This window comes from Enhydra lutris, unplaced genomic scaffold (genome assembly GCF_002288905.1).
Source record: "Enhydra lutris kenyoni isolate GAN:26980312 unplaced genomic scaffold, ASM228890v2 scaffoldscaffold93, whole genome shotgun sequence".
Classification (NCBI taxonomy): domain Eukaryota; kingdom Metazoa; phylum Chordata; class Mammalia; order Carnivora; family Mustelidae; genus Enhydra; species Enhydra lutris.
In genome coordinates this window covers 576325-598973 of record NW_019154177.1, presented here as the reverse complement: position 1 = coordinate 598973, position 22649 = coordinate 576325, and the positions used below count along the sequence as shown (strand labels likewise).

General features: G+C 39.8%; 1 protein-coding gene across 1 annotated transcript; it reads right to left on the bottom strand.

Annotated features, from left to right (window-relative positions):
* Positions 1-3650: 3650 nt before the first annotated feature.
* Positions 3651-4595, bottom strand: LOC111138589 (olfactory receptor 2B11-like). The gene has a single exon (XM_022490606.1). It carries the CDS (start codon positions 4593-4595, stop codon positions 3651-3653), a length of 945 nt encoding a protein of 314 aa, XP_022346314.1.
* Between the last annotated feature and the right edge of the window lie 18054 nt (positions 4596-22649).

Sequence of the window (22649 nt, the reverse complement as noted above, 5' to 3'; positions counted from 1 at the left end):
GTTGGGTGAGCCTGGTGGTGGGTATTAAGGAGGGCATAAATTGCATGGAGCACTGGGTGTGGTGCATAAACAATGAATCTTGGAACACTGAAAAAATAAAATAAAATTTTAAAAAATTATGAAATTAAAAAAAAAAAAAGAAAGGGTGCCCTAAAGTTCAACCATTATTATGGAATTATCTGTTTCTCCAATCAGTTTTTACGTGATATATTTTGGGAGTCTGTTGCTGGATGCATATGTTTATGATTGTTACATCTCATTGGTGTGTGGATCAGTTTTAGCATTGTAAATTGTTGTTACTCGTCTACAGTAATTATATCTGTATGTGCATATTTTTTTGAACTCCGTATAGCCATTAGTGCTCTTGGTTTCTGTTTGAATGGAGTATCTTTTTCTGTATTTTCAGCTTCTGCATTTTTGAATTTAAAGTGAATCTCTTGGTTCTTTCCACAGTTTGGTGACCATGGCCATTGCTGCTATAGACATTGGGGTACAGATGGCCCTTCTTTTCACTACATCCGTATCTTTGGGGTAAATACCCAGTAGTGCAATTGCAGGGCCATAGGGAAGCTCTATTTTTAATTTCTTAAGGAATCTCCACACTGTTCTCCAAAGTGGCTGCACCAACTTGCATTCCCACCAACAGTGTAAGAGGGTTCCCCTTTCTCCACATCCTCTCCAACACCCGTTGTTTCCTGTCTTGCTAATTTTGGCCATTCTAACTGGTGTAAGGTGGTATCTCAGTGTGGTTTTAATTTGGATCTCCCTGATGGCTAGTGATGATGAACATCACACCAATTTTCATCCAGAATTTGTTCAACTAAGTCTTCTAGTCTTCTCTCTTTCTCCGCCCACTTAGGCATCTCAATAATTCTGATGTTGGAATGTTTCATGGTGTCATATATTTTCCTAATTCTGTTTTCATGGCTTCTAAGCTGTTTGTTCCAGGCCTCCTCCTGATCCTTCTTTTCTATCAGTTTTTCTTCTAGATCACTAATTCAATATCTGCCTTGGCTACCCTACCTGTAGAGTATTTAGATTAGATTGGATCTCATTGATAGCATTTTTAACTTTTGTCAGGTCAGCTCTCACTTCCACCCTTAGAGATTCTATGTTGTCACTAAGGGTTTTTTCCAACCTAGACATTGTCTGGATAATTGTTACCCTGAATTCTCTTTCTGACATACTGTTTATGTCTATATCCAATAGTTCTGATGGAGAAGGCCACAGTCTCTGAATTTTTCCTCTGTTGGGCGTTCTTCCTCCTAACCATTTTAGTGAGAGGTGGTTGAGGGGATGTATAGCTGAAAATATCAACCATAATCCAGGCACCCAGGAGCTTAATATATTGTTTTTCCCTGATGTTGGGGTTTTACAGTTTTATGGGGACCCTGTGGTGTTTGTCCTCTTGTTCTTTTGATTTGTATTCTGGGAGAGGGGCCTACTGCGTTGTTCTCCCATCAGTAGCTTGGGTTGAGTCCCTCTGCCCACTATCAAGGGACTGGGATCTATGGAAACCGGTTTTTCAGGCTTTTGTTCTCTGGAGGTTTTTATTCTTTAGTGGCTTTTTGCAGCTTTTCAGAGGGTCAGAGCAAGGAAAGAGTCTGTCTGCACCCAAACCTCCGCCTCAGAGAGAAGCCTCAGACTGTTCCCCTCTGGCTGATCCAGAACACACAGACTCCCCCTCTGCAGACTCCACTGAACAGGGCAACCTCCCACAGGCGGTGCGCACCCCCAACCCCTGTCCCAGTGGTCGCCCAGGGCCTCCGCTTGTCTCTGTATCCCTGTGCCACTAAAACCATGAGTGTTACTGGTCCAGAGAGCCTGCTTCTGGTGGCTGCCTTTGCTGGGACTGCTGTCTGGGGTCCAGGCCCACGCTGGCCATACTGGCTGGGCAGGGTCAGAACCCAGTGGCCAGTTGCAGAAGGCTGCGGTCCCGGAGACTGCCATCTGGCGCCTACACCAGGCTCTCTTAGGTGTGGCGGGGTGCGAGCAGTGGACAGCTGTGGCCCGTGGACCGCTGACTTCAGGTTCTGCGGGACTCTCTCTGGCACCGGTGGTTGCCTGTGGTGACCATCCTGGGACTGTGGGCTTAGGCCCATGCCCATGACCGCCCAATTCCACCGGTTGCCCCTTAAGATCTTTTGCTCTTCTTGAGTGCTTTAACCAGACTCCAAGTTAATGCTGGCCCCCAGTGACAGGGCACTTTTGTATTGGGGTATTACTTTCCAATGGGTCACTTCTGGTGGCTCTCTCCCCCCTCTGTTTATCCTCTGATATCAGTCTGAGCATTCCTACTCTGCTTTACCTCTCCACTGATGTCTTCTGCCCCTGCAGAGATCCAAAAGTGTATAATCTTACGTCTCAGGCTGATTTCATGGGTGTTCAGAGTGTTCTGATACGTATTTAGCTCACTTGAGGGGACCGGTTGAAACAGGGTCTCCTACTTCTCTGCCATCTTTCCCCTCCCCATTTTTTTTTCATTTTTTAAAAGATGTTTTTATGTTTTATTAGTCACCATACAGTACATCACTAGTTTTTGTGTAGTGTTCCATGATTCATTTTTTTGCATGTAACACCCAGTACTCTGTGCAATACATGCCTCCTTAATACTCATCACCAGTCTAACGCATTCCCCCACCACCCTCTCCTCCAAAACCCTCAGTTTGTTTTCCAGAGTCCATAGCCTCTCATGGTTCTTCTCCCCCTCTGATTCCCCCCCACTTCATTTTCCCTTACTTCTCTTAATGTTCTCCATAACTATTCCTTATATTCCACAAATAAGTGAAACCATATGTTAATCATCTTTCTCTGCTTCACTTATTTCATTCAGCATAAGCTCCTCCAGTCCCATCCTTCTTAATGCAAAAGCTCAGTATTCATCCTTTCTGATGACTGAGTAGTATTCTATTGTATATATGGACCACATGTTCTTTATCCACTCATCTGTTGAAGGGCATCGAAGCTCCTTCCACAGTTTGGCTATTGTGGACATTGCAGCTATGAACCCTGGGGTGCATATGCCCCTTCTTTTTACTACATCTGTATCTTTGTGGTAAATACCTAGTAGTGCAATTGCTGGGATCATAAGGTAGTTCTATTCTTAACATCTTGAGGAATCTCCATACAGTTTTCCAGAGTGGCTGTATCAGTTTGCATTCTCACCAGTAGTGTAAGAGGGTTCCCCTTTTCTCCACATCCTCACCAACATCTGTTTTTTCCTGTTTTGTTAATTTTTGCCATTCTAACTTGTATAAGTAGTCACGCTTTCCCTCTTCACAGATGACATGATACTTGTGTTATTTTTATAAGATTATGCATAAAATGAGAGGGTTCCTTTTGTTTGACTGGTGATGAATGAGTCAGTCAGTGAGCAATTTTTCAGATTCCTATAGCAGCATCTCTCAATGGACTTAGAGGACTTAATGACAGGGATTCACTCTCATGTAACTTACAAGTGGGAATTAAGTTTCACATTGCAAAATGAGGGCCAATAAATCATAGCACTTTGTGAATAAACATATGTGTAGATCAGATAATGACTGAAGGATTCTAAACATTTTGGAAGAGGGTTACATCCAGAGATATATATAGAGCAAGGGCTCTTTGGAGTCTTACATGGAGAGTATGGAGTATAAAATAGCTGTGTTTTATTCTCTTCTCTGATGGTTCAGTGGGAGGAGAAGCCTCCTTATTGCCCCTTTCATGTCCTTGTTCCTCAAAGTATAAATAAAAGGGTTAAGCATAGGAGTCAGCAGACTGTAGAACAGAGCCATGAGTTTGTCCTTGTCCTGGGATTTAGTACCAGAAGGTTGCACATACATGCATATTACTGGCCCATAGAAGAGAGAGACCACAATAACATGAGAGCCACAGGTGTTGAAGGCCTTCTTTTTTCCTGTTGATGACCGAATTCTGAGCACTGTAGCTACAATGAACCCATAGGAGAGAAGGATAAGAGACAAGGGAACCAGGGTGAAGAACGTCCCTACAAGAGAGAGCATAGTTACATTGAAAGTGGTGTCGACACAGGACATCTTGATCATCACTGGAATCTCACACAGGAAGTCGTCCACCTTGTTGTTACCACAAAGTGGCAGCTGGATAGTGAGGGATGACTGAAGCAAGGAGTTAGCCAAACCACTTATCCATGCCACAGCCACTAGGGAGACACAGAATCGCCGGTCCATGATAGCCTGGTACCTCAAGGGCTTGCAGATGGCCACGTACCGATCCACGGACATGACCGCCAAGAGGATGCATTCTGTGGCCCCCAGGAAGTGAAACATATAGAATTGGGCTACACAGCCCCCATAACTGATGGACTTATCTGGTCCCCAGAGATTCCACAGCAGTTGAGGGATGGTGGTTGTGGTAAAACACAGGTCCAGGAAGGAGAGGTTGGAAAGGAAAAAGTACATAGGGCTGTCAAGATAAGGGTCTACCTTGGACACCACAATAGTCGAGATGTTTCCAACCAGTGTGCAGATGTAAGCCACAAACACCGTTATGAAGAGCGGCATTTCCAACCAGGGATGGTCAGAGAAACCCAAGAGGATGAAGACCTTTGGAGTACTTGCATTGCCCAGACTCATGACCATCATTCCTCTTATTGGTGGATTCAAATCAAAGTGAGGACTTTTACTTCCGTATTGGATTTTCCTGATTGTCCATTTAGTCATTTAAGTACAGTAAATTATGCAGGGAGTTTCTCTGTGGTGTCACTCTAGTGAAGTGATTTAATATTTGTACTCATGAAAAAGTAGGAGTCTAAATGTCAAACATGATTATTTTGAAGCACATCTAAAAGAAAGACCAACAAATCTCTATAGTTTGCCTAGGAGATGCAATAGACCAAATGTTTATAGAAAAATGATTAGGGAAGGGGAAAGTCAGAATTGCTCTTGTGTCAGAGAATAGCATAAAGCAAAGGAGTGTTTTCCAGGAACCACCCATGCTGACTTACCACATGGCTTCATTTCTTTCATCCACCATCTGCTGGTCCTGGCCACTCTGCTTGAAGTCATGACTTGGTTTAGGTAAGTTCAGGACTTTCTGAGCTCCAGCCAGATCAGTCTGAATGCATAGAAACAAGACATAGTGCTGTTCCTTGGGTCTATGCCTCAAATCCTAAAGTGACTTTTTTAGTGTAAACCTTTTGTCATAACAGGAAACATCAGCTGAAAGGAAATGATTCCTTTCCACATGTTCAGTACTTGAGGAACAAATCAAATGCTAAATCCTGGTGACATGAGACTTTCAAGACATCAGTGTTTTAAAAATGATAATGATATGTGCTGGTGCTTGTCACATCAGGAGTTGTAATCTATCACAAACTTGACAGCTCTATGGTTCTTTATGGATTTGCTGTTTGTTTCCATTGTACTTGTGAGTGTATGTGTACATGTGTGACTTGGGTTATGATGTAAAATGTATATTTTGTTGTTAGAAGTGGAAAGAAGTTTAAAAACAGTGTTGTAGTAGAAAAGAGGTTATGAAGTCAGAGAACCTGGATCCAGTCAACTGCTGATAATTAACACATAAACCTTTTCTGCTTTGCTTACTTAACAGCTGTGTTTTGTGAGGATTAATTAATCCAATATGTGTGACTATGCCTCATTAAATGAAATACTTAATATGTGGGTGATTACTTTTATGAAGTATAGTGCCCAGTGGTGATTAAGAGTCCATATCAGTTCATTAATCCTTGTTTCAGTTGCATCTAAATATTCACAGTGTATTACCCTTGTCAGAAGCCTCTTAAGGATTACATTTTCTTCTCTTTCATTTCCCAAATCTCTCCTATCATATAGCTTGAATCTGGTGTTCATGATGTTAAGCTTTTTAATGCTAGGATACATATATTTTAATTCACAGAAAAACCCACTAATGCAAACAGTGTCCCTACATTATTTTTCACCAAAGGAAGCATGTTTTAATGTTATAAGTTATAATGATGTTGCATTATTAAAAGTGTCCATTTATTTCCACATTTATTTTAGTATAAAAATCTGCATAGAGAGGTGACAACACATATAGAGTTACAAAAAGATAAAATTAATGAAGCTAAATAGATCACTCTTGCCTACATCCAACACCCACCTTAAATCATGGCAGGTATTCAGTGGTCGTACTCCTTGTTTTTGCAAAATTGACATTGATCTTTTCTTTCCAACTGCATTGAGTATTAGAGATAAGGATTGAATATTCTCTCTGTGTTCAGTGGCTTCACTTCATCATATCTTAGTTCCTTAATATTATTCATTTATTTGATTTGAAGGATCACAAATATATTTATATGTGGAAAGCAATTTTTCTCTAAAATCATCTTTGTTAAGATGTGTTCTCTCTTTGTATAAAGCTGTGGGGCATTTTCTTCATACAGATAATGAACCTCAGGGGACATTTCTTAGCAAGAAACACTGTAGAGAGTCTCTCATGAGAATACTACCTTCTAACTTACTTCTTTCCACAATAAAGTGGAAGATAAATTTTGGCATTTTCCTTGTTGTGAGAAATGGACTCAGGACTAAAAGAATCCTAAAAAACTCATTTACTTCAACAATATCATGGAAAACTTTCTTGGAGCTCAGGGAAATTTTAAGACAATTGCTTTCGGTGTCAAGATAGACTTTTCTTTTATTTATATTTTTCTCAGGCTATTCTTTCTTGAAAACTGCTATAGAAAAGCAGAATGTTTCTAGTTCTACACAGAGAAAAATGTGGTGGTCACCTTCCACTATGCTTTCTAAGGAACCTAAAGACTCTTGTCTTCAAATATTTCTCCCACAATAGTCTAGAACAGTATATACTTTTTACCTGGCCTAACATTGACTATACTAAACATTTCCTCATTTGGCTTAAGCACTATATCATTATGTCGAGAAAACTTAATATAAGCTATTTTATTTATTTATTTATTTATTTATTTATTTATTTATTCATTCAATCAGTAAATAACTGTTGAGTGCTGACATATGTTAGTAACTTGTCTAGATGCTTCAAAATATAACTGAACCATGACAGATAAAATTTAGTTTTAATGAAACATATTGTAATAGAGAAATGATAGATTTGTTCTTTATTTTTTTATTAGTTTCAGAGGTACAATTTAGTGATTCATCAGTTCGTACAACACCCAGTGTTCATTATATCATGTGCCCTCCTTAATGCCCATCACCCAGTTATCCCATCTCCCACTCACCTCCCCTCCAGCGAACCTGTTTGTTTCCTAGAGTTCCACATCTCTTATGGCTTGCCCCTATCTCAATTTTCATCTTATTTTATTTTTCTTTCCCTTCCTCTATGTTAATCTGTTTTGTTTCTTCAATTCCACATATGAGTGAAATTATATGGTATTTGTCTTTCTCTGACTGACTTATTTTGCTTAGCATAATACCCTCTAGTTCCATCCATGTTGTTGCAAGTGGCAATATTTCTCTTTTTTAAAATTTAATTTAATTCTTTAAATTATTTATTTATTTTTTAAATTTCTTTTCAGTGTTCTAGAATTCATTGTTTATGCACCTGCACCCATAGTGCTCCATGCAATACATGCCCTCCATAATACCCACCACTAGGCTCACCCAACCTCCCAGCCCCCTTCCCTCCAAAACCCTCAGTTTGAATATTTCATTTTTAAAAAGATTTTATGTATTTATTAGAGAGAGAGAGAGAGAGAGAGAGAAAATGAGCATGGGGGAGGGGCAGAGGGAGACAGAGAAGCAGACTCCCCATTGAGCAGGGAGCCTGATGCAGGGCTTGATCCCAGGAAACTGAGACCATGACCTGAGCCAAAAGTAGATGCTTAACCAACTGAGCCACACTGGTGCCCTAAGATTTCATTTTTGATGGCTGAGTAATTTTCCAGTGTGTGTGTGCGTGTGCGTGTGCGTGTGTGTGTGTGTGTGTGACCTCTTCTTTATCCATTTATTTGTGGGTGGATATCTGGGCTCTTTCCGTATTTTGGCTATTGTGGACAATGCTGAAATCAACATTGGAGAGATTTCTTCTTATTGTCACCATCTCAGTGGATTTGGCTTCAGAAAATACTACAGTAACAATTTAAAATGTTGCAAACTAGTAAGTGGAAAAAACAAGCTTTGCAAGATTGTTTAAAAATAAACACAATTTTCTATTATTTTCAGATGTACAATATAGTGAGTCAATATCTCTATGCATTATGATGTACTCATCGTATTTGTAGCCACCATCTGTCACTGTATAACTCTATAATTTCATAGACTATATTCCCTATGTTGTACCATTCATTCCTGTGAGTTACTTATTCTACAATTGGAAACTTGTATGTCCCACTCTCCTTCACCTGTTTTTCCCATCTATCCACCCACTTCTTTCTGGCAACTGTCAGTTTGTTCTCTGTATTTATGGGTCTGAATCTGCTTCTAGTTTGTTTATTTTTTTATATTCCGTATATAAGTGAAATCAAATGGTATTTGTCTTTCTCAGTCTGACTTAATTCACTTGACATAATATTCTCTAGGCCACCCATGTTGTTGCAACGGTCAAGTTATCTTTTTAATGTCTAAATTTTATATATATGTGTGTATATATACACATACACCACACATATGCATATATATATATACTATATATGTGTGTATATATAGTATATATATGTGTGTGTGTGTATATATATATATATATATATACTATATACATATGGACAAATGGATAAGGAAGATGTGAGATATATATATATATATGTGTGTGTGTCTGTCAATGGACAGTTGGGTTACTTCTGCATCTTGGTTATTGTAAATAATGCTGGAATAAACATAGGAGTATACATATCTTTTGGAATTAGTGTTTTCATTCTTACCTAATCACCAGTACTGGAATTGTTGGATAATATATTATTTTTGCTTTTAATATTTTTTGATGAAATATTAGGTTCTAAATCAGGTTTCAACAAATACAAAAAGATTTTTCAACCACAACACTGTGAAACTTGAAGTCAACCACAAAAAAATGTGGAAGGACCACAAATACATGGAAGTTAAATAACATGGGACTAAAGGTAATTATCATAAGGTTTCACTCATATGTGGAACATAAGGAATAGCATGGAGGACCACAGGGGTAAAGAGGGAAAACTGAATGGGAAGAAATCAGAGATGGAAACAAACCATGAAAGACTCCAGACTCCAGGAAACAAACTGAGGGTTACAGAAGAGAGGAGGTGGGGGAGTTAATACTTAATGGGTATTAAGGAGTCATCATATGTGTTGATCATGTGATGAGCACTGGGTATTATAAGCAACTAATGAATTGTTGAACACTATATCAAAAACAAATGATATGTTGGCTAATTGAACATAATAAAAATTAGTTAAATAATTAATTGAAAAAAGAATGAATGGGTCAGCCAGGAAACTGAAGGAGAAATTTAAAAATACATGGAAACATATGAAAATGAAAACATATGGTCCAAAAATTTTTGGTTACAGCAAAAGCGATTCCAAAGTGAAATAGATAGCAAATAGATAGCCTTACCTCAAGAAGCAAGAAAAATCTCAAATAATCAACCTAAGCTGTCACTTAAAGGAACTGGAGAAAGAAAAACAAATGAAGCCTAAAGCCAGAAGAAGGAAAGAAATAAACATTAGAGCAGAAATAAATATATAGAACCTAAAAATACAACACAAAAATCAGTGAAACCAGGAACAGATTCTCTGAAAATATTAGTAAGATTGATCAACCCTGTTAGTTCCAAAATGGAGGAGGAGTAGGAGACCTTAATTTTGTCTGGTCTCAGGAATTCAGCTACATAGCTGTCATATTGTTCTGAACACCTGACAACTCAACCAGAGATCTAAGAATATCTGCAACTCTACAAATAGGAAAGCGACCACTTTTTTCAAGGTAGGAGGTGCAGAGAAGTGAATCTGAGGAAATATTTTGGAAGATAGAAGGTGGGGGGAGGGAGCCTCCATCAGCCAGCTCCTGGCAAGTGATATAGCAGCAGAACACAAGAGCAGAATTTTTAGGAAGTCTGCTCCAGTGAGTGATGTCACTCAGGTGGCTAAGCGGGAGCAAAACACTAGCTGAAACAGTGTGATCTCAGGATCCTCAGGGTCACAGGAAGACCAGGGATGCCTGAATGTGGCAGAGCTCCCGGGCATTGGTGTGGGGAAGCCAGCTGCAAAGAGTGAGCCCAGGAGTGGGTTTTCAGCTTGGGGTTGCCATAAACCATGAACCACAGCATAGTTGGGCCACTGTTCTCTGAGCAGGGGTTCAACAAGCTGCAGAAATGGGGAGACCCTCTTTCCTCCCCCAGGAGAAGAACACGGGAATGTCCCACAGGTATCCACAGGGTTTGGAGACTCAAATTGGGGTCATGTGCCCGAGAGAAATGCTCATTCACAGGCCCCGTGAGCATGGAGTACAGCCAAAAACAGGGAGACAGGAGTGACTGACTTCTTTTCTCTGAGGGCTCACTGAGGAATGGGGCACTGAGCTTTTGGATTGAGAGGCAGAGATTGGGAGGCCACAATTTCATTTTGTTTATTTTCATTCTCAACCTTTAAAGCTGTGCTTAAAGCCTTCAGGGAACAAAAGCCACGTAGAGCAAACCAGAGCAGACTACTTAGCCTGACACCCTGGCAAGAGTGATACAGATCTGTCTAGGGCAAAGACACTTTAGAATCAACACAACAAGCCCCTCCCACAGAATATTAACAAGAACATCCAGCCAAGACTGAGTTTACCAATCAACGAGAACTAAAAAACTCCAGGACTGTACTGTCATTTGCAAATGACAGTACAGACAAAAGGTTGATATTCAGGATCTATAAAGAACTTCTCAAACTCAACACACACAAAGCAGATTATCATATCAAAAAATGGGCAGAAGATATGAACAGACACTTCTCCAATGGAGACATACAAATGGCTATCAGACACATGAAAACATGTTCATCATCACTAGCCATCAGGGAGATTCAAATCAAAACCAGAGATACCACCTTACACCAGTTAGAATGAGATACCACCTTACACCAGTTAGAATGGCCAAAATGGCATCTTGGTTCTTTCCACAGTTTGGTGACCGTGGCCATTGCTGCTATAAACATTGGGGTATACATGGCCCTTCTTTTCACTACATCTGTATCTTTGGGGTAAATACCCAGTAGTGCAATGGCAGGGTCATAGGGAAGCTCTATTTTTAATTTCTTGAGGAATCTCCACACTATTCTCTAAAGAGGCTGCACCAACTTGCATTCCCACCAACAGTGGAAGAAGGTTCCCCTTTCTCCACATCCTCTCCAACACATGTTGTTTCCTGTCTTGCTAATTTTGGCCATTCTAAGTGGTGTAAGGTGGTATCTCAATGTGGTTTTGATTTGAATCTCCCTGATGGCTAGTGATGATGAACATTTTTTCATGTGTCTGATAGCCCTTTGTATGTCTTCATTGGAGAAGTGTCTGTCCATATCTTCTGCCCATTTTTTGATATGATAATCTGTTTTGTGTGTGTTGAGTTTGAGGAGTTCTTTATAGATCCTGGATATCAACCTTTTGTCTGCACTGTCATTTGCAAATATCTTCTCCCATTCCATGGGTTGCCTCTTTGTTTTGTTGACTATTTCCTTTGCTGTGCAGAAGCTTTTGATCTTGATGAAGTCCCAAAAGTTCATTTTTGCTTTTGTTTCCTTTGTCTTTGGAGACATATCTTGAAAGAAGTTGCTGTGGCTGATATCGAAGAGGTTACTGCCTATGTTCTCCTCTAGGATTCTGATGGATTCCTGTCTCACGTTGAGGTCTTTTATCCATTTTGAGTTTATCTTTTTGTACGGTGTAAGAGAATGGTCGAGTTTCATTCTTCTGCATATAGCTGTCCAGTTTTCCCAGCACCATTTATTGAAGAGACTGTCTTTTTTCCACTGTATATTTTTTCCTGTTTTGTCGAAGATTATTTGACCATAGAGTTGAGGGTCCATATCTGAGCTCTCTACTCTATTCCACTGGTCGATGTTTCTGTTTTTATGCCAGTACCATGCTGTCTTGGTGATCACAGCTTTGTAGTAAAGCTTGAAATCAGATAATGTGATGCCCCCAGTTTTATTTTTGTTTTTCAACATTTCCTTAGCGATTCGGGGTCTCTTCTGATTCCATACAAATCTTAGGATTATTGCTCCAGCTCTTTGAAAAATACCAGTGGTATTTTGATTGGAATGGCATTAAAAGTATAGATTGCTCTAGGCAGTATAGACATTTTAACAATGTTTATTCTTCCGATCCAAGAGCATGGAATGGTCTTCCATCTTTTTGTGTCTTCTTCAATTTCTTTCATGAGTGTTCTGTAGTTCCTCGAGTACAGATCCTTTACTTCTTTGGTTAGGTTTATTACCAGGTATCTTATGGTTCTTGGTGCTATAGTAAATGAATCGATTCTCTAATTTCCCTTTCTGTGTTTTCATTGGTAGTGTATAAGAAAGCCACTGATTTCTGTACATTGACTTTGTATCCTGCCACGTTGCTGAATTGTTGTATGAGTTCTAGTAGTATGGGAGTGGAGTCTTTTGGGTTTTCCATATAAAGAATCATGTCATCTGCGAAGAGAGAGAGTTTGACTTCTTCATTGCCAATTTGGATACCTTTTATTTCTCTTTTTGTCTGATTGCTGTTTCTAGGACTTCGAATACTATGTTGAACAAGAGTGGTGAGAGTGGGCATCTTTGCTGTGTTCCTGATCTCAACGGGAAGGCTGCAAGCTTTTTCCCTTTGAGGATGATATTTGTTGTGGGTCTTTCATAGATAGATTTTATGAAGTTCAGGAATGTTCCCTCTATCCCTATACTTTGAAGCGTTTTAATCAGGAACGGATGCTGGATTTTGTCAAATGCTTTTTCTGCATCAATTGAGAGGACCATGTGGTTCTTCTCTCTTCTCTTATTGATTTGTTCTATCACATTGATTGATTTGCGAATGTTGAACCATCCTTGTAGCCCAGGGATGAATCCCACCTGGTCGTGGTGGATAATCTTTTTAATGTGCTGTTGCATCCTGTTTGCTAGGATCTTGTTGAGAATCTTAGCATCCATATTCATCAGTGAAATTGATCTGAAATTCTCCTTTTTGGTAGGGTCTTTGCCTGGTTTGGGGATCAGGGTAATGCTGGCTTCATAGAAAGAGTCTGGAAATTTTCCTTCTGCTTCAATTTTTTGAAACAGCTTCAGGAGAATAGATGTTATTTCTTCTTTGAAAGTTTGGTAGAATTCCCCAGGGAACCCATCAGGTCCTGGGCTCTTGTTTTTTGGGAGGTTTTTGATCACTGCTTCAATCTTGTTATGAGATATCGGTCTATTCAGGTTGTCGATTTCTTCCTGGTTCAATTTTGGGAGTTCATAGTTTTCCAGGAATGCATCCATTTCATCTAGGTTGCTTAGCTTATTGGCATATAACTGTTGATAATAACTTCTGATGATTGTTTCTACTTCCTTGGTGTTAGTTGTGATCTCTCCCTTTTCATTCATAATTTTATGAATTTGGGCTTTCTTTCTTTTCTTTTGGATTAGTGTGGCCAATGGTTTATCGATCTTATTGATTCTTTCAAAAAACCAGCTTCTAGTTTCATTGATACGTTCTACTTTTTCTCTGGTTTCTACCTCAGCTCTAATCTTGGTGATTTCCCTTCTTATGTGTGGAGTTGGTTTGATTTGTTGTTGATTCTCCAGTTCTTTAAGGTGTAGAGACAGCTGCTGTGTTCTGGATTTTTCAGTTTTTTTTGAGGGAGGCTTGGATGGCTATGTATTTCCCCCTTAGGACCGCCTTTGCTGTATCCCATAGGTTTTGGACTGAAGTGTCTTCATTCTCATTGGTTTCCATGAATTGTTTCAGTTCTTCTTTGATCTCCTGGTTGATCCAAGCATTCTTAAGCAAGGTGGTCTTTAGCTTCCAGGTGTTTGAGTTCCTTCCGAACTTTTCCTTGTGATTGAGCTCAAGTTTCAAAGCATTGTGCTCTGAGAATGTGCAGGGAATAATCTCAGTCTTTTGGTATCGGTTGAGTCCTGATTTGTGACCCAGTATGTGGTCTATTCTTGAGAAGGCTCCATGTGCACTTGAGAAGAATGAGTATTCTGTTGTTTTAGGGTGGAATGTTCCATATATATCTATGAGGTTCATCTGGTCCAATGTGTCATTCAGTGCTCTTGTTTCTTTATTGATTTTCTGCTTCGATGATCTGTCTATTTCTGAGAGAGGCGTGTTAAGATCTCCTACTATTAATGTATTCATATCAACATGACTCTTTATCTTGATTAACAGTTTTCTTATGTAATTGGCTGCTCCCATATTGGGGGCATAGATATTTACAATTGTTAGATCATCTTGGTGGATAGTCCCTTTAAGAATGATGTAGTGTCCTTCTGTATCTCTGACTACAGTCTTTAGTTTAAAATCTAATTTATCTGATATGAGAATTGCTACCCCGGCCTTCTTTTGAGGCCCATTGGCATGAAAGATGCTTCTCCAACCCTTTACTTTCAGTCTGGGTGTATCTATAGGTTCAAAATGGGTCTCTTGTAGACAACATATGGATGGGTCCTGTCGTTTTATCCAGTCTGCAACCCTGTGCCATTTTATGGGCACATTTAGGCCATTCACATTGAGAGTGATTATTGATAGATACGTTTTTATTGACATCGTGTTACCTTTGAAGTCTTTCTTTCTTTCTTTCTTTCTTTCTTTTAAAGATTTTATTTATCCACTTGACAGACAGAGATCACAAGCAGGCAGAGAGGCAGGCAGAGAGAGAGGAAGGGAAGCAGGCTCCCTGCTGAGCAGAGAGCCCAATGCGGGACTTGATCCCAGGACCCTGAGATCATGACCTGAGCCGAAGGCAGTGGCTTAACCCACTGAGCCACCCAGGCGCCCAGAAGTCTTTCTTTCTGTAGATTGTCTCTATATTTCTGTTCAATGCTATTCTTAGGATTTTTCCTCTTTTATAGAACCCCCCTTAATATTTCCTGCAGTGTCAGCTTGGTGGTTGCATAGTCTTTTAAGCCTTGCTGGTCTTGGAAACTCTTTATCTCTCCATCATTTTGAATGTCAGTCTTGCTGGATAAAGTATTCTTGGCTGCATGTTCTTCTCATTTAGTGCCCTGAATATATCTTGCCAGCCCTTTCTGGCTTGCCAGGTCTCTGTGGACAGGTCTGACATTATTCTGATGGGCTTTCCTCTGTAAGTAAGGAGCCTCTTTGTCCTAGCGGCTTTCAAGAGATTATATCTACAATTATGATTCCTCAATTTGACTATCAGGTGCCTTGATGTTTTTCTGGAATCTATAATCTTGGGTAGAGACCGTTTGGCCTCTAGTACATGAACGCTGGTTCCATTCACGAGATTGGGAAAATTTTCATGAAGAACTTGTTCCACTATATGTTCTAGACTTCTTTCTTTCTCCTCCCCTTCAGGGATTCCAATAATTCTGACGTTGGAATGTTTCATGGTATCATTTATTTCCCTGATTCTGTTTTCATGGCTTCTAAGCTGTTTGTTCCAGGCTTCCTCCTGATCCTTTCTCTCTATCTGTTTGTCCTCCAGATTACTAATTCTACCTTCTGTCTCAGTTACCCTAGCTTTGAGAGAATTTAGATTAGGTTGGAACTCATTGAGAGCATTGTGAACCTCAGCCCTGGTAGCTTTCAGCTCTTCTCTAACATTGTTAGAGTTCAGTTCAGCCCTAATCAATTCTGTTTGGTCATCCATGGCTTTCTCCAACCTAGCTACTGCCTGGATAATTGTTAGCCTGAATTCTCTTTCCGACATATTGTCTATGTTGATAGCTGTTAGCTCTGTTGCAGAAGGTCCATCCTCTGTATTTTTCTTCTGTTGGGCATTCCTCCTCCTAGTCATTTTGGTGAGAGATGACTGGACAGATGTAGCTGGATGTATCGACCGTGGTGCAGTCAAGGTGCACCCTGGAACGCTTCTGAGCAATCAGGATTCCCCACCCAAACGAGAGAAAAAGGAAAAGAAAAAGAAAAAAGAGAGAGAGAGAGACAGGAAAGAAAGGGAAGATAAAAGAGAGGTTCAGCCAAAATGGGCCCTAAGGTAAGATTTATGAAGTATACAAACAAAAACAGACAAACAAAAAGACTGATAAAAGCATATGACAAGAGAAGAAAAAAAAATATATATATAGATAAGCAAATAAAGGAAGAACCTCGTCAAAAAGAACCTCAAGTGTATATACTATCAGGACAAACACAAAAACACAGGAACACTGGTGGAAGAAAAAGATGGGAGAGTGGCTATAAATTCTGTTATAAATTCTCAGTGTGGGCGAGGAAGGTTGTTTTGATTCTTCCTGGATGTATCTTGATATCTTTGTTAAAGGACTCAACTTTCCTAAGATAAAGGGGGATTAAAAATTGGTTTACCTATAGGGGTAGCATTGATTGGGGAAAGGGGTTACCTTGAAGTTTAACTCTATATGAATATTAGAAAATAAAAGTAAAAAAGGAATAAACTAGACTAAACTAATTAAAGTTAAAAAAAAGAAATTTAAAAAATAGAAACGCAAAAGAAAAACACAGGTGTATGTCTCAAAAAGTTCAGGTTAGAAGGTTATTATGCAATTTGATGTACTGGACATCTCACTGTGATGGTAAATAGGTTAAAAAATTATCTATATTAAAAAAATGAGCCAGAATAATGGGAACAAATTAAAAATAAAAGTTGTCCTATGAAGTCGTGGTGGTTGTTCTCTTGTTGTCTTTTTTTTTTTTCCTTTCTTTCCTGATTGGTTTTCTGGGGGAGGGGCCTGCCACGTGGGTTTTCAGTCAATGATGTTCTCTGAGTTAAGTCCTCCCGCCCCCCTCAAGGGGGTGGGCTCTGAGGAAACTGTTTTTTTTTTTTTTTCAGGCTTTTGTTCTCTGGAGGTTTTTATGTTTGTTCACTTTTTTTTCTCTCTCTCGCCTTGACCGCTTTTGTTGGTTTTTGTAGGTTTAGAGGAAAGCAAACTGCACCCTGACCTCCCTCTCAGAGAGAAGCCTCAGTCTGGCAGCAGAGCCCAAATAAATTCCCCCTTGGCTGCTGGCAGAGCAGGTTCCGAGTCGCGGTCCCTGGGGACGCAGGATTTTTTTGCTTGTACCCAAAACCATGGCAGCAGCGGCTGTCTGGGCAGCTTCAGACTGCCAGAGAGGTTCCAAGCAGTGATTGCACACTGCGATTTTCCCGCTGGCCCAGGATGGGAGTGCCTGGTCTTTCCAGGTCCGAGAGCACCAGGCTGGCGCCTGTGCGTACCTCTCTAAGGGGAGGGCGCAGGGTGCGACTTGGACTCTGATAGCACGGCATGGCACTCGCATGGGGACTGCAAAAAGGCTGTGCTTCTGCTGGCTGGCGAGGCTCCCAGCCCCTCACGGGAGCCGGACCCCACGCGCTGTCTCGCGCGCTGGTGACTCAGGGACCAAGACCTGATTTCTCCACCGCACTCTCTCTGGCTCTGCGCCAGGGGTGGCTGTCCTGGGTCTGGGGACTTAAGCCCCTGTCCCTAACCGCCCCAATTCCCACAATTACCCCCTTCCCCGCGATCCCTTGCTCTTTTTGAGTGCTTTCTACCAGACTCCAAGTTAATACTGGTCCCCAGACACAGGGCACTCTCATATTGGGATATTACTTTCCAATGGGTCGCCTCTGGTGGCTCACTCTCCCTTTTGTTTATCTTCCGATATCAGTCCGACCCATTCCCACTCCGCTTTACTTGCCCACTGGCGTCTTCTGCTCCTGTAAAGATCCAGATGTGTATAATTCTGATCTCAGGCTGATTTCGTGGGTGATCGGAGGTCTTTGGAAGGTAATCAGCTCACTTTAGGGTACAGGTTGAAAGGGCGCCTCCTCCTACTTCCCCGTCATCTTGTCTCCCCCTCTAAAGTCTTTTTAAATTTTCATCTTTACAGTTACATTCTATCCTTTTGATGTATTTAATTCTTTAAAAAATTTTATTTATTTTTTAAATTTCTTTTCAATGTTCCAGAATTCATTGTTTTTGCACCACACCCAGTGCTCCATGCAATATGTGCCCTCCATAATACAAATGTTTACAATTTTGTGATGTAGTTTTCTCTAACAAACTGAGTAAAATACATTCAGGAATAGTGTATTATTCTGTTCACTTGTCTATTTATAGTCCCTTCTTTTTGCTATTGTTGTTGTTCTGTTTTATCTTGTCTTTTAATTTCTATTTTTATGGTTACATTCTTTTTTAAAATTTTTTTCTTTTTTCTTTTTTTTCTTTTTCATTTCTTTTCAGTGTTCCAGAATTCATTGTTTACGCACCACACCCAATGCTCCATGCAATATAAGCCCTCCATAATACCCAGCACCAGGCTCACCCACTCCCCTCCCCTCCAAAACCATCAGTTTGTTTCTCAAAGTCCACAGTCTCTCATGGTTTGTCTCCCCCTCAATTTCCCCCAACTCCCTTCTCCTCTCCATCTCCCCATGTCCTCTGTGTTATTTCTTGTGCTCCACAAGTAAGTTAAACTGTATGATAATTGACTCTCTCTGCTTGGCTTATTTCACACAGCATAATCTCTTCCAGTCCCATCCATGTTGATATAAAAGTTGGGTATTCATCCTTTCTGATGGAGGCATAATACTGCATTGTATATATGGACCACATCTTCTTTATCCATTCATCTGTTGAAGGGCATCTTGGTTCTTTCCACAGTTTGGTGACTGTGGCCATTGCTACTTTGAACATTGGGGTACAGATGGCCCTTCTCTGTATCTTTGGGGTAAATACCCAATAGTGCAATTGTTGTTTACTGAGTTGTTAATTTTGGCTATTCTAACTGGTGTAAGGTGGTATCTCGATGTGTACAGTTACATTCTATCCTTTCATTGTATTTAATTCTATTTTGGTAATATAGTTTTCTTTCCTTACAATTTTGGGATCTACTTTTCTAAAAAAAAAAAAAAAAAAAAAAAAAAAACAGACCAAATTACTCACAGAACCTCGTGTATTGCTCTATTCTGCTCATCTGTCTGATGATCTCTCTCTCTCTCTCCTTTTTTCTTCCTGGGTTTTGGGTCACATCTGATTTGTTTAGTGTATATTTCTCTGGGATTGTTGTGGGCATGTAACATTTTGTTCCCCCATTCATCTGTTGTTCCCTGGACAGAATGACAAGACAGAAATCTCATCTCAAAAAAGGAAATAAGTACTGGCTACCAGGGACTTAATCAGCTTGGAGAAAGGAAGGTGTTGAAACTTGAGTTCAGAAAAGCAATTATAAAGATACTGACTATCTTGAAAAAAGTATAGAAGAACTTGAGAATCCCTTTCTGGAGAAATAAAAGAACTAAAAGTTAACCAAGTTGAAATTAAAAAATGCTATTAATGCTGTGCAATAAAAAACGGAGGTTTTAACTGCTAGGATAAATGAGGACAAGAGCCACACAATCCTCTCAATTGATGCAGAAAAAAAATTTGGCAAAATACTGATTAAATACTTGATTAAAATTTGATTAAAACTCTTCAAAATATAGGGATAGAGGGAACATACCTCAATTCCATAAAAACCATCTATGAAAAGCCCACAGCAAATATTCTCAATGGGGAAAAACTGAGCACTTTTACCTTAAGGTCAGGAATAGGTCAGGGATGTCCACTCTCACCACTGCTGTCCAAGAGAGTACTAGAAGTCCTAGCCTCAGCAATCGGAGAACAAAAAGAAATAAAAGGCATCCAAATTGGCAAAAAAGTCAAACGGTCACTCTTTGCAGATGACATGATACTTTATGTGGAAAATCCAAAAGACTCCACCCCAAAATTGCTAGAACTCATTCAGGAATTCAGCAAAGTGGCAAGATACAAATTCAATGCACAGAAATTAGTTGCATTTCTATACGCTAACAATGAGAACAAAGAAAGAGAAAATAAGGAATCAAATCCACTTACAATTGCACCCAAAACCATAAGATACTTAGGAATAATCCTAACCAAAGAGGCAAAGGATCTATACTTAGAAAGCTACAGAACACTCATGAAAGAAATTGATGAAGACACAAAGGAAACGAAAAATATTCCATGCTCATGGATTGGAAGAACAAATATTGTTAAAATTGCTATACTATCTAAAGCAATCTACACATTCAGTGCAATCCCTATCAAAATACCATCTATTTTTTTTTCACAGAACTAGAACATGAAAACATAATTAGGGAAATAAATGATGCCATGAAATGTTCCAATGTCAGAATTATTGGAATCCCTGAGGGGGGGGGGAGAAAGAAAGAAGACTAGAGGATATAGTTGAACAAATTCTCCATGAAAATTTTCCCAATCTGGCGAATGGAACCAGCATTCATGTCCTAGAGGCAGAAAGGTCTCCTCCCAAGATCATAGAATCTAGAAAGTCCTCGAGACACCTGATTGTGAAAACAATGAATCATAATTTTAGACAGGAGCTCTTGAAAGCAGCTAGGGGGAAGAGATTCCTTATGTACAGAGGAAAGCCCATCAGAATAACATCAGACCTGTCCACAGAAACCCAACAAGCCAGAAAGGGCTGGCAAGATGTATTCAGGGCACTAAATGAGAGGAACACGCAGCCAACAATACTTTATCCATCAAGACTGACTTTCAAAATGGATGGAGAAATAAAGAGCTTCCAAGACCAGCAAGGGTTTTTATTTGTTGTTGTTGTTGTTGTTGTTGTTGTTTTGACAGAGAGAGAGATCACAAGCAGGCAGAGAGGCAGGCAGAGAGAGGAGGAAGCAGGATCCCTGCTGAGCAGAGAGCCCGATGTGGGGCTTGATCCCAGGACCCTGGGATCATGACCTGAGCTGAAGGCAGAGGCTTAACCCACTGAGCCACCCAGGTGCACCAAGACCAGCAAGGTTTAAAAGAGTATGACACTACCCAGCCGGCACTACAAGAAATATTAAGGGGGGTTCTATAAAAGAGGAAAACCCCAAGAATATCATTGAACAGAAATTTATGGAGAAAATCTATAGAAACGAAGATTTCACAGGTAACATGATGTCAATAAAAATGTATCTCTCAATAATCATTCTCAACACAAATGGCCTAAATGTGCCCATAAAACAACACAGGGTTGCAGATTGGATAAAACGACAAGACCCATTCATATGTTGTCTACAAGAGACCCATTTTGAAGGATACATCCAGACTGAAAGTGAAGGGATAGAGAAGCATTGTTCATGCCAATGGGCCTCAAAAGAAGGCTGGGGTAGCAATTCTCAAATCAGATAAATTAGATTTTAAACTAAAGGCTGTAGTCAGAGATACAGAAGGACACTACATCATTCTTAAGGGGTCTATCCACTAAGAAGATCTAACAATTATAAATATTTATGCCCCCAATATGGGAGCAGCCAACTACATAAGACAACTGTTAATCAAGAGAAAGAGTCACACTGATATGAATACATTAATGGTAGGGAATCTTAATATGCCACACTCAGGAATAGACAGATCATCCAAGCAGAAAATCAATAAGGAAACAGAGCTTTGAATAACACGTTGGTCCAGATGAACCTCATAGTTTTATACAGAACATTCCACCCTAAAACAACAGATTACTCATTCTACTCAAGTGCACATGGAACTTTCTCCAGAACGGACCACATATTGGGTCACAATCAGGGCTCCACTGATACCAAAAGATTCAGATTATTCCCTGCATATTCTCAGACCACAATGCTTTGAAACTGGAGCTCAACCACAAGAAAAAGTTCGGAAGGAATTCAAACACGTGGAAGCTTAAGAGCACCCTGCTCAAGAATGTTTGTATCAACCAGGAAATCAAAGAAGAACTTAAACAATTCATGGAAACCAATGAGACTGAAGACATGTGGGTCCAAAACCTATGGGATATGGCAAAGGCGGTCCTAAGGGGGAAATACATAGCCATTCAAGGCTCTCTCAAAAAAATTGAAAACTCCAGAATACACCAGCTGTCTTTACACCTTAAAGAAGCAGAGAATCAACAACAAATTCAGCCAACTCCACACACAAGAAGGGAAATAATCAAGAGTAGAGCAGAGATCGATGAGATAGAAACTAGAGATACAGTAGAACACATCAACAAAACTAGAAGGTGGTTCTTTGAAAGAATAAGATCGATAAACCATTGGCCAAACTAATCCAAAAGGAAAGAGAGAAGGCCCAAATTAATAAAATTATATGAAAAGGGAGAGATCAACAACTAACACCAAGAAAATTGAAACAATCATCAGAAATTATTATCAACAGTTATATGCCAATAAGTTAAGCAACCTAGATGAAATGGATGCATTCCTGGAAAACTATAAAATTCCAAAACTGAATCAGGAAGAAATTGCCAACCTGAATAGACTGATATCTAGTAATGAGATTGAAGCAGTGATCAAAAACCTCCCAAAAAACAAGAGCCCAGGACCTGATGGATTCCCTGGGGAATTCTACCAAACTTTCAAAGAAGAAATAACATCTATTCTCCTGAAGCTGTTTCAAAAAAATTGAAGCAGAAGGAAAACATCCAGACTCTTTTTATGAAGCCATAATTACCCTGATCCCCAAACCAGGCAAAGACCCCATGAAAAAGGAGAATTTCACAGCAATATCCCTGAAGAATATGGATGCTAAGATTCTCAACAAGATCCTAGCTAATAG